At 39.8% G+C, this 12,810-nt stretch overlaps 1 protein-coding gene across 2 annotated transcripts in view; it reads left to right on the forward strand.

Moving 5' to 3' along the window:
• PIGN (phosphatidylinositol glycan anchor biosynthesis class N) overlaps positions 1-12,810 on the forward strand; it is a 123,691-nt gene that overhangs the window by 39,338 nt on the left and 71,543 nt on the right. For both annotated transcript variants that reach the window (XM_067467529.1, XM_060774706.2), the window contains exons 12-15: positions 2,603-2,658; positions 7,874-7,952; positions 10,603-10,782; positions 12,567-12,706. In XM_067467529.1, the coding sequence (XP_067323630.1) occupies positions 2,603-2,658; positions 7,874-7,952; positions 10,603-10,782; positions 12,567-12,706 (455 nt within the window). The remainder of the gene's footprint in view (positions 1-2,602; positions 2,659-7,873; positions 7,953-10,602; positions 10,783-12,566; positions 12,707-12,810) is intronic.

The raw sequence follows: 12,810 nt of genomic DNA on the forward strand, positions 1-12,810 counted from the left end.
CACCTACACACTGCAGTCAACACACTAATGTGTCATGACACACAGTTTGGAAAGCACTGCTCTAGATATTTTTTGCTACAGCTGGAATTGATGAATTGAGCAGGAGCCGTTTGAATTCAGTGCCTTATGAGTTCCCGTTTAATTCTGTGATTTTGTAAGGATTACGTGCTTACTCTTAGAACACTGTTTTCAGAAATAAAAATCAGTAGCATTAAGAAAAATAAAATAGCTTAAATCTTTTCACATCGTTTTGCAAATAGTGGCTTGAACATATATTCAAGGAAATTGCATTAGAATGGGGAATTTAATTTCTCAGGGTCATGTTCTCAATAGTCGGGTTGAACTGATGCTACTGAAAGCAGTGCCTTCTAGCAGAATGGTAGAATCCATCCTGGAATTTAATTCTATTCTTGTTAATGGCTGTTTCTGGCAATTCTCAAAGTGCTCTGCTGGCATGCATCCTATTCAGGCAACTGGGACTTGAATCAGAAGCACTGGCTGAGCTACGCTTTAGATTTCTTCTATATCTGCGATTGAACTATTCTCATTACAATCTGTGCTTGTAGGTTCTGATACGTGCCAAATAAAACTACAAATGAATGTATTGGACTTTGAACCTCCAATCTGTTTGAGACTGGGATACTTCAAGGACTTTTTTGTTCTTGTGTGTGCTTGTCCATCAGTTTAGTATAGCGAGAAGGGCCTTCACCCACTGATATCTGAAGCAAAGTTTGGAAAGTGTACATTCTGGAACTACTGCTTCCATAAACCCACCAGCCAACTTGGCGCTACTCTTTTTCTGATTTCATCTTGTTCTGCATCAGAGGCATTAGTTTCACTCAGTACTGTTTTTATGGAGCTGGAAAAAACCCCAGGGATATTAAAAACATTGTTGAGTGTGCCCAATATGTGGTGGAGGGCCTTAGTTCATCTCTTTCATGTCTAAAACATCTCCTCATATGTTTCTTACCATAACGTCCATTGTCTTTTATCATGTTCACTGGGGCTGATAGAAGAAACATGTGGAGGGACAAAAGTACCCCAGCCCATTTGAGATGTTGGGATGGGGCCATAGGAGAATGTTGCAATATGTCTCCAGTATTCCTTCCAAAGTTTTTGTCTGTCTGAAGTTTGAAAGCCTACACCCTCCCACTATTTATTTATTTAGAACATTTATACCCTGTCCTTCTCAACCTCCAAAGAGGGACTCAGGACAGCTTCCAACAGGCAACTGTTCGATGCCGACACAATATAATAACGGAACATAAAATACAATGAGCATACATTAAAAACCGTTAAAAATATAAATTAAAACAGTTTACCAGTTCAAATCATCATCCAAATCAGTCCATTGTGGTCCACTAAAAACTTATCTTCACCAGTAAATCAGTCTATTCTGCAAACGCTTGATCCCACAGCCAGGATTTGAGTTTCTTCTGGACGATCAGGAGGGATGGGGCAGATCTAAACTCATAAGGGAGGGAGATCCACAGCCAAGGGGCCACCACAGAGAAGGCGTTATCTCACGTCCCCATCAAATGCCACTGTGATGATGATGATGATAATACTTTATTTATATTTCGCCCTTCTCACCCCGAAGGGGACTCAGGGCAGATCACAGTACACATACATGGCAAACATTCAATGCCGTTTTGTATAGACAGTACACAGACAGACAGAACAGAAGGAGGTGGTTTGTTTCGACTCAGTGTCCAGCTGTTTTTGGTGCCATGGAAGGTGCTGTTGCTCTATCCTCTATGACACAGAGCCGTCAGGACTTCCTCCTTCCTTTTGATTACCCAGCATTTTTCTGATCTTTTTTCTTTATGGCATCGTAAAACACCTCTCCCGCTTTTAGCGGTACCTAATTTCTCTAATCACAGCTAAAGTTGTTTTTGCATTGCTTAGGTAAACAATGACCTAGGCTGACAGTTGGCAGCTCATGCCAACCCGGGGCTTCTAATTTGCAGCCTTTCGGTTGATAGATCCACAGCTCGATGGCGGTGGGACCGAGAGCAGGGCCTCGCCGAATGATCTTAAGGTCCTTGGTGGTTCGTAGAGGGATATACGTTCGGACATGTAAACTGAACTGGAACTGTTTGGGCTTTATAGGTTAAGACCAGCACTTTGAATTGTGCCCAGAAGGTAATAGGCAACCAGTGGGCCTGGCATAACAGGGAAGTTGTATGCTCCCTGTACCCGCTCCCATGAGCACCTGGCCGCCGAGTGTTGGACTACCTGAAGCTTCTGAGCAGTCTTCAGAGGCAACCCCACGTAGAGTGCATTGCAGTAATCTGTTCAAGATGTAACCAGACTGTGGACCACTGTGGCCACTACTTACCAGCTTACTAGTCATAGGGTTTCAGTCTTATGCAGGTTATCTGGAAGCAAGCTCCGTTGTGGCTTACATCTGTGTTAATGTGGCCACGCTATAAATTCCTGAAAGAGATGTCAAATGTAACAGATGTAAAAGACAAAAAAATATTATATATTTTTCCTGCTCCATTTCTTCCATTGCATACACTGTTATTTATTTAAGATAGTAATTTCACAAAAAGTCATTTTTGTTACCATCTTTGGTTATCTAATTGTTCATCTTTAGGTTAAGATGGCTCAGAAGAAAAAAACTACACTACCATTTCTGTTTTCGCCATTCAAGTAAGTATATTTTTCATATCTACATGCTGCTGTGTTTACTTACAAGGTATCTCTCTCCCTGCCTTCTGTTCCATCATGTACCAGTAAGAAACAAGCAATAAATAAAGTGACAGCATTTGCTGAACACTGCTCTGAGACTAGTCCATATCAATACAAGAATCTTGTGCAGAAATAGTGCTTGGTGGGTTGAGGAAATACAACTCAAAGACTTATAGCTGGAGAAAAACACGTCTATCCTGGATATCTTAGTAATATTTTATAAGATGGAAGTCATTATTACTTACAACTACAGGGCAGAATGTTTTTCAGACAGTGATGATGAAAAGCAAAGATAGCTGTGTTGGGTGTAATAAAAACAGCTCTCAAATCTATATTAATGTTACACCTTTATTAAAGGCAACCAAAAGATGTGAAAGCTTTTGATATCTTTTCCTCCAGAAAGTAGGTTTGGATTTTGGTGAAGTAAAAGAGAAGGAAGGAAAAAGTAGAAGAAAGCTGACTTGAGGTTGACTAGTGTCTGCATCATCACAATCTTGATGTTCTATTGTTCCTCTTCTGCAGCACCTTATTTCTGACACGGTTGTTAATTTACTACATGTTGGACAGTCCTCCCTAAACTGGTACCCATCCATGCATATCTTCAGATAGTATGCTAGCTGAGAGTGATGGAAATGGTAGTCGGTAACATTTAGAAAGTACTACGTTGGGGGAGTTAGGAGAACGAAGTAGGAGACATAGCATATTGGTACCGTATAATGCTTTTGGGGGAAAATAGACCTTGACATATGCGAGTTGTAGTTACTGGGATGTATAGTTCACCTATAATCAAAGAGCATTCTGAACTCCACCAGTGATGGAATTGAACCAAATATGGCACACAGAACTCCCACGACGAACAGAAAATATATATCAGTGATTGGTTTGCGGGGGGGGGGGGGGGGCAAAATGCTGTTTGCTTTACCGTTGAAAATTACCTAGGGCCGCCTCTGTTTGTAATGCAGAGCAACATATATACAGTCATGTTAACAGTTGCATTGGCTCACACAATGTCCTTTTTGAGAGTGATTCAAATGGTCTTTTGGTGTCCATGTGGAAGATCTTCTTCCAACTGCTCATGAAACAAGAACTGTCTCTTTCTGTAACCTCCTGCACAGCCAAAGCCTAAATATGTAACTGTTGCCAAAACTCCCAGGCTCAGCTAGCTTCTTGAGAATGGTCCAGCCAATCAGCTTCGTGCTTTGCATTTTAAGTTAACACATTCACCAATTGATTTTTTTACATGCTCTAGCAAAGTTGACTCCAATTTCCAGAGGGTATTCTTGGCAAGATTTGTTCAGAGGAGAGCTTACCATTGAAAATTGTCTGCTTTGGCATTGATGTTGATGGTGAAAACTTTATTGTCTGTCTACCTTCATGTTTAGATAGAGGGCTAAATCCTTTAAAACAAGTCCCACATGTACCCATTTTTGTCCGAAAAAGCTACTATCCTGATTCTTTCATTATGCATACTTAGCCTTTGCAACATGAGCAGGAGAGTGTTTGTCCTGTAGCATTTGTGCTACTTTTCCGCAGCTTCCCCATTAAGCCTCTTTTACTCCCAAGTGTCTTGCATCACGTTTTCCAGGCCCTCCGGCTAAAACATCTATTTCGAGTTCCTGCTGAAGTCTTCTGACTCCACTGCAGTGTTGGTTTAGAGAAAGAGCTATACATCCCATCCCACCGGCCTTTAATTGACCCTGATCCTAATTTACATGCAAAATACTGAAATATGCAAGTGTTCCTTCTCTGTTTTTTGCTTGCAGGCATTTTTAAAAATCCGCTTTATCAACAGGGGTGCATGCAATTTACTAGGGTGGGTGTTTATGGAAATTGAGGGATGTAATTTCACATCAACAGATGTCCATCTTGAACAGAGAGTGCCTGTATTTAACAGAAGGCTTGTTGGTGTACTGAAGATGTAGCTAAACATATGCCAAGAAAACCCTGTTGCGTATATCTGAGGCTCTTTTAAAGAGTGTGTGTGTTGTGTTAAAGAAGGAAAAACACTGCAAGAAACGCATATGTACAGCAGATTGCATCTAATACAAGCACAGATTTTCCTCTTCAAATTTTTCTTTCCTTTTACTGGTCCTGCGGGGGCTGCGTTAGCACTCCTGGAGAAATGGCATCTTTAGATAGTAATGATAGGAATCATTGGCCATACTGACGTCTCTTGAGACTATTATATTGGCTTATTTTTTTTATTATAGACTTAGTGTCTCAGCTGTCAGGTGCTGTTTCTTTAGCTGGAAGACACGAGCGATGTGGTGGAAATATTAAACTTGTCAGGTATACTCCCAAGGAGAGTAAGTAACGCATCTTAAGGGACAATTTATAAATCTTTACGCAATTAGTACTGATGTTTTGTTACATAATTAATTGCCCTTACACATGAGTGACGTTGTTATTTATATTCTTCAGACTAAGTAGCATTTGTCTCAACGATGATGATAAGCCATTGTCATTTCAGAGGCTATAATCCTATGCCTCTTGGGCCTTCTCACTACTCCACGAATGCAGTCATCCATAAGATCTGTTTAGCATTAATTCATATTTTTCAGATTGCGTGCAGGCAGATTCCCTCTATATATTGAGTAAGGGTACACTTTACCAGAGCCTGGTGTAGTTATGAGGGAGGGGTTAAAGTGGGACCATGCCCCTAAATTATAATTCCCCCCACCCGAAATGTTCATCCAGTCCACAAATTTGTAGCATTATAGAGAGTGAGACATCAAAATCATTCACACCTAGTACTCTTATATAGAAAGACCTCCATGGAAATGCACTGGGTGATCATAGGCAAGTTGCGCACTTCCAGCTTCAGAGGAAGAAAAAACAAAGCCGGGCTTAGCACAGCAGGCTAAATCACTGTACTGCAGAAAAATCCTGCTGATTGGAAGATCAGCAGTTCGAGCCCAGGTCAGGGTGAGCACCCGCTGTTAGCCCCAGTTCACCTTCATACCTAGCATGTCAAAAGCAGAAATGCAAGTAGATAAAATAGGTACAGCTTTTAAGCGAGGAGGTAATAAAAGAGTCCTTAAGGACATTGATCGGAGAAAGGTCCTTGGCATGGAAGATGGGGCAACAGCACTCCCCCCCCCCCCCCCCGTGGCTGGAGAACAAGCACAGCTTCCAAGATGCTGGAAATAAGATGGGAAAACTGCCTTTACCTCGGTTTGTGTTCTCCGTTGTCACATTGCCATGGCTCTGCCTTTACAGAGGCAGAGATGAACCAAACAAAAAACCAGTTTGTATAAAATAATTTAATTAAAACAGCACTTACTTTCTGGCTGTTTTGGTAGTCCAAAATATTTTGGGTAATATATTAAATATAAAACATAAAGATTGCACTCAGCCACAGAATACAAAACAAAAACAGCAAACATTGTTGAAGCTTCAAGATAACTCCATAGTCAAAAGGTCCAGTCCAGTGGTCAAACAAAGTTCAGGGATCAAGAGTCTACACCACAGTCCAAGATTCAAGGTTCCAGGATTCCAAAGGTTCAGGAGACAGGTCAGGACACTGAAAATCCATAAACCTGGGGGGAAACCAGCAGCATCTACCACCAAGATAAAGCAAATACTTTTCTCCCAAAGATCTGTCCCATGGCTAGCTCCTTATATCCAGAAACATCCAGCTGCAACCCATCTCTTGCATACCTCCACCCTTAATTGATTTAACCCATGAACTCTTAGTTACAGATTATTCAACCCTTTAGAACTAAGACTTACATTAACCCATCATCAACTGCTAGGCCTATCACCACCAACCACCATCAACTGCAGAACATGATACATGACATCCATCCTTGTTAATTGTATAATCAGCATTGAATGTTTGCCGTAGGTGTGTTCTGTAAGCCGCTCTGAATGCCCTTCGGGGTGAGAAGGGTGGGGTATAAATACTGTAAATAAATAAATAATGTAATAAAGCCTTTCTGGATAAACATCGCCAAGAAAATCCTGTAATAAGTACACTTTAGATTGGCACAAGTTGCTCTTTCTGAGAGTTTTAGATCTTTCAGAGAGTTTTGTTTGACCATGAAATGTGCATTTGAAATATCTCTGCTTCTAGAAGAGAATAGAAACTACTCCCACTTGGGCTGTTAGATGAGACTGACAAGGAACAATGCTCCGTGAAGTGTGCACAGTCCTGTGGGGTTTTCTGTACAATGCTCAGAGCCATAGCTAGTCTCTTTATCAAAATGTTACAAAATAGTTTTCAAACCTGTGAGATTCTCAGGCTGATGTTATTATGAAGAAAAACATTTCAAAAGTAGGTCTTTTTAAAAAATGAAAATAAAAATTGTAACGGAATGAATTTACATTGTTTTGATGGCACATGGGATCGTATGTCAGGACACGAAAGTTGGGAGAGCAATACTTGAGGCCTGAGCTTTCCCTTAGTTTTCATTATATAAGGAGTTGCATTGAGGTGAGAAGCAAAGGTCTGAGTTGATGCCTGGGGGCCCATAAGCAAGTAGCAGTGGCCTTGGACCTCCCCCCCCCCCCAATTTGTTCCATATCCTTCTCTCATAGCCAAAGTTAGGGGATGGGTGGCTGGAGATTTCTATACCTCGCAAATACTTAGATGTCACCAGTGTAACCTCAAAACTACTATTCTTGTTTCTCTTCTAAATGGTCCAGCATTTCTATGTTCTCAAATTATATACTGTGTCCGGGTTGGTTCATCAGGGCCAGCTAACACCTCCCAACAAAAGATCCCCAGGCAGCAACCAGCCAGACTTTGAAACTTCAAGGCAATTGAATGCTAATGAAGGTGCCCAATTGCAACGTTCACACTTGCCTCAAGCAGACAAGAGTTCTTTCTCCCACCTTGGACATTCCATGGATAAATAAACCTTACTTTCCTAGTTTCCAACAGACCTCATAACCTCTGAGGATACCTTCCATAGATGTGGGCGAAATGTCAGGAGAGAATGCTTCTGGAACATGGCCATACAACCCGGAAAACTCACAGCAACCCAGTGATTCTGGCCATGGAAGGCTTTGACAACACAGAAAGACTGTTTATGAACATGTTTTTTTTGCAAGACAACAGCTTGTTATTGCATTGCTATAAAATATTAATTGAAATAGCCAATATATAAAATGTGTGTTCCCACTATTATTTCTTCTTTTACCAACATTTTGATTTTTTTTCTCTTTCGCATAGGTCTCTTTCTGATTCTGAGCAGATTAATATTCTCAGAAAAGCAAGAGCATCTATTCAGAATGAGAAATATGAAGAAGCAGTAAGTGAATTGTCAAAATCCCTCTTATTCCTGTTGTTCTAATTATTATTTTAACTAGTTATTTGTGAATTTTATAGTTTAACCTATCTTCCTTTCTCACTTTATGCTGTCTGGTGGCAGAATTTAAAAAAAAATAAAACTAATATTTTACCATTGGTAGAAGGGTTTGTAAAGTCTCTTCCTATGCCTCCAGACTTTGAAGACTTTGATCTGAGTTCCAAGTCAATATTAAGAACAACAAAGTTGAACTGACCATCTTCTGAGTTTGTCCTAGTAAGCGTATTTTATTTGAGAAACGTGCAGTTTGGTTGATATGAACCACTACAAACATACACAAAATATGAACATAGAAAACTTCCTTATACTAGCTCAGACCATTGGTCCGTTTAACTCAATATTGTCTATGCCAGGGAATGGTGGAACATGTGGCCATTCAGATGTTATTGGAGAATATAATAATAATCATTAATTTGTAGCCTGCCCTATCTCCCTAGGGGACTCCGGGCAGCTTCCAACATAATAAAGGCAAATATTCAATGCTTGTATAAAACAATACAGTGCATTACACAAATTAAAACAAATAATTGAAATAATTATCAGTTAAATAGTTAACATTTAAGCCATTAAAAACCAGCTAAGGTGGAACATCAAATCCATTTCCTTTCTGTTCCATTTTTCAGTGTTGTAAACTCTATTCCTCTTTGTCATATGCTTGTGAGCATAATAATGTTTTAAGTTGTTTTTAAAAATTGAGTAAGGAGGGGGCAATTTTGATCTCCTTGGAGAGGGCATGCCATTGCCCACATATGCAAGCTTTCATTTATATGCAAAGAGCTTTGAATACCATAAATTGTTCTCTCTAGGCCTCCAGTCCAATTCTGTGATCAACGTCTTCCAGAACTTATTTTGGAAGTTGACCATAAAATTGCACTTAAGGTCTAAAGAGAAAACTTATCTAGGTATTTTCTAGGCCAGGGGGTCTCAACTGTGGGTCTCCAGATGTTTTGGCCTTCAACTCCCAGAAATCCTAACAGCTAGTAAACTGGCTGGGATTTCTGGGAGTTGTAGGCCAAGACACCTGGGGACCCACAGGTTGAGAACCACTGTTCTAAGTCCTCCAGAGCAATTCTGTGGATTTGGGGAGAAGCCCAAGTTCATTTTAGGTAAGAAAAATAGGGTTCAAGATGACATGGAAACTGTATTTTATGAAGGTCCTGGAATGGTTCCCATGCATAATACATGGATGTACTGTACTTCCCAGCAGCTATAGCCAACAGGTTTAGCTGCAGTGATGAAGACCTGGAGTATTCTCTATTTATATTTTACACTGAATTGCAGAAATATCTCGAGTTCTTGGACTGGGTTTTTTCTAGAGGTGTGCAAAATCTGTTCTGTTTTTTGTTTTGAATTTTGTGCCCCCACCCCCACCCCGGTTCCCCCATTCTGTTTTTGGAAAGATTCTTCCTGAAATGGAAACGGAAACCCGGACCCTGAATTACAAATTTGAATCCCCCCCCCCCCCTAATATCCTGGAATCTTCCCAAAAACAGAACCCAGGGGGACGGGAGACTGGGAAACAGAACAAAAATATAACAGATTTCTGCCGTTTCACACATCCCTAATTCCCAGCTGTATATACAAATGCCACAAACCTGGATTTTTTTTTTTTGCGGTCAAAAAGTGTGCTGTGCCATTTACTTTGGTCATTTCCTCAGGGACCAGTTAACTCTTTGATTTATAACAGGGTGCTGTTATAAATCCTCAGGATGATAACTCCAGGGTGCTTTTAACCCTAGATTCTGAATGCCCAATGAGTTGTTATCTTGTGATCAAATGATGTGTGTGTGTGAAATTTCTCATCCTGGTATCAAGAGTCTGAATCTATAGTGGGTCTTGATCAAAATGTTTGAAAGAAGGACTGTCAGCCAGTGACCCAAGAGAAAAATAATGAGATGTAGGACTGGATCATCAAAGGAGGTGCCTCTCCTTTTCATCTTGGCACCCACAGAAGTTTGCTGTCTAATCTGAAACAAAAAGACACATCTTAGTTTGTTTTGTGGGAAGTTTTCCTTTCCTGTCAGAGATTCCCCTTTTCTGACAAATTTGTAGGATTTGAATTTGATTGTGGGCCAAAGATAAAAAAATACACAGGAATGAGGGAAACAATGCTTTCTTATATCTGTGTCTTTTTTTCATGAAGGCCCAAACTACAAATGATACATGTGTTGTCGAAGGCTTTGATGACCAGAATCACTGGGCTGTTGTAGGTTTTCAGGCTGTATGGCCATGTTCTAGAAGTATTCTCTCCTGACGTTTCACCTGCATCTATGGCAGGCATCTGCAGAGGTAGTGAGGTCTGTTGGAAACTAGGAAAAACTAGGAAGATATATAAACCTAATTTTCCTAGTTTCCAACATCTGAGGATGCCTGCCATAGATGCAGGTGAAAAGTCAGGAGAGAATACTTCTAGAACATGACCATACAGCCCGAAAAAGCTACAACAACCCTGCAAATGATACAAATTTATATTGTGTTCCTAATTGTCTTGAAACATTGTCAGAAAAAAGGAATCAGCAACTCAGCATCTATTGCAATAGACAAAGGATCAAGCTTTATACAATGTCTGACATTCTTTTTTCCCTTTCCATAGGTATCTCTTTGCAAAAATCTGATTAGCCTTTCTTTGGAAGGGCTGTCTTATTATCATACATATGACAGGCTCTTTCTAGGTGTGAGCGTTGCCATGGGTTTTATAGGCTGGACATTTTATGTGATCTTGGTGATCATAAAAGCACATACTTCTCTGACCAGAAATGTCACAATAAATAAGGTAAGTTGAAGTTTTCCACTCTTATAAGCTATGTTTGCTCACTATATGACTATTTCAAAACTTATATTTGCACAAAATTGACTTCATGCTTGATGGGTTTATCTATCTTCGTAAAACAGCTGAGAAAGTCAGTGAGATTTCCATTGTTTGCCTTCAAACTATACACAGATTTCCTTTCCTTTTTTACTGACTTTATACAAGTTTCATCGCCAAGCTCGGTAGCATATGTAACCGACGACTTTTTCTGACTGGTACAGTTTGAGTCACAAAACCAGATCAAGTTAGGGCTTAAACAAACATTTATCAATTCACTGCAAGTGTTTACAAGGTGGAGAGAAGAATCTCTCTTTGCTTCTCATTCATCTCATGCTAAAATTTTATAGATCAATAACATCAAATAAATGTAAATGTTTCAGTCTCACCTCATGTTCTCATTGCTGTACATATTTTATGAGAATACAAACTAGATTCAAATACTTTGTCAGCAAGTAAAGACACTTGTATTCCCACAGACTTTTAGAATTGAAAGATTTTTTAAAAGGAAAAGCCCTTTAAATGGGTGCAATACGATCAGCCGTCCACATTTGCTGGAGTTAGGAAGTGGGAAAAACACGAATAAAAAATTACATCTTTAAAACCTGAGAAACACCTCTCTAGGAATCTCTAGATCCTCCAGCATGACTCCATGATCAGTCTTTGGAAGAAGCTGACAAAATTTACAATGTAGGACCTAGAGATTCCTAGAGAAAACATTTTACTTGTTACTGGGGGCCGTGGTGGCACAATGGGTTAAACTGCTGAGCTGCTGAACTTGCTGACCGGAAGGTAGGCAGTTTGAATCTGTGGGACGGAGTGAACTCCCACTGTTAGCCCCAGCTTCTGCCAACTTTCCTGCGCTCCTTTAAAAATGTTTTGCACTCATTGAATCTGTACCTCAGCTATGTTTCGTTCAGCCGTATTGTTTTTATTTTGTTTTCAATTGTGTTGTTATTTGTTTTATCTGAAGTTTTAATTGGTTAAAGTGTTTTACATGTGTGTTTTAATTGTAATCTTGGGCGTGTCCCTTGTAAGCCGCCCCGAGTCCACTAGGGGAGATGGTTGGCGGGGTATAAAAATAAAGTTATTATTATTATAATCTAGTAGTTCAAAAACATGCAAATGTGAGTAGATCAACAGGTACTGCCTTGGCAGGAAGATAAACGGCACTCCATGCAGTCATGCTGGCCACATGACCTTGGAAGTGTCTATGGACAACACTGGCTCTTCGTCTTAGAAATAGAGATGAGCACCACTCCTGGAGATGGGCACCACCTCTCAGAGCCAGAAGGGGAAGCCTTCACCTTTATTTTTATGCTTGCCTTTGCATTTATGTATGCTAGGATCCGCCCTGAGTCCCCTGGGGAGATAGGGCGGAATACAAATAAAGTATTATTATTATATACTATATTACTTAAATCTGTGAATAATCAAATCCGCAAATGTAGAGTGCAGATTGCATTGCTTTAACTGCTTTTATCTTTTTAAAGTGTGTGCTTTAATTTAAAATATTTTAAATAGTTTAATTCTATATTAATGACTTTTTCTAAGTTTTTAACTATTTTGTAATTAATTTAATTTGTAAATAACCTTGAGCCTTAATCTTGCTGAAAAGGCAGGCATTAATGATGATGACGCCTTTTAAACATTCATGTCTGTTTTTATTATCAGTCTTCATTTTATCTGAAGCACTTCTTGAGCATTTTCATTTACTGATACGTATTTACAAGTACTGATGTATTTTTCAGGTGGCTGGCAGTCTATTCCAGTGTACATTTCTTGCTGTTGGAATATTCATAATCATTTTCCTGGCCATTCAGAGCTTGCCTTGGACTTATTACATCTATTGTCTGTTACCAGTCCCAATATGGTATGCAGTTTTGAAAGAGTAAGTTGTAAAAAAGTTGCGGGGAGGGATGGGTTGGAGCTACACTGCTGTTTTCTAATATGATTTTAAATAACTGCTTCGCTGGACAGCTGTGTTTCCCCTTC

The sequence above is a fragment of the Anolis sagrei genome, chromosome 4 (genome assembly GCF_037176765.1).
Source record: "Anolis sagrei isolate rAnoSag1 chromosome 4, rAnoSag1.mat, whole genome shotgun sequence".
In the NCBI taxonomy this organism is placed as follows: domain Eukaryota; kingdom Metazoa; phylum Chordata; class Lepidosauria; order Squamata; family Dactyloidae; genus Anolis; species Anolis sagrei.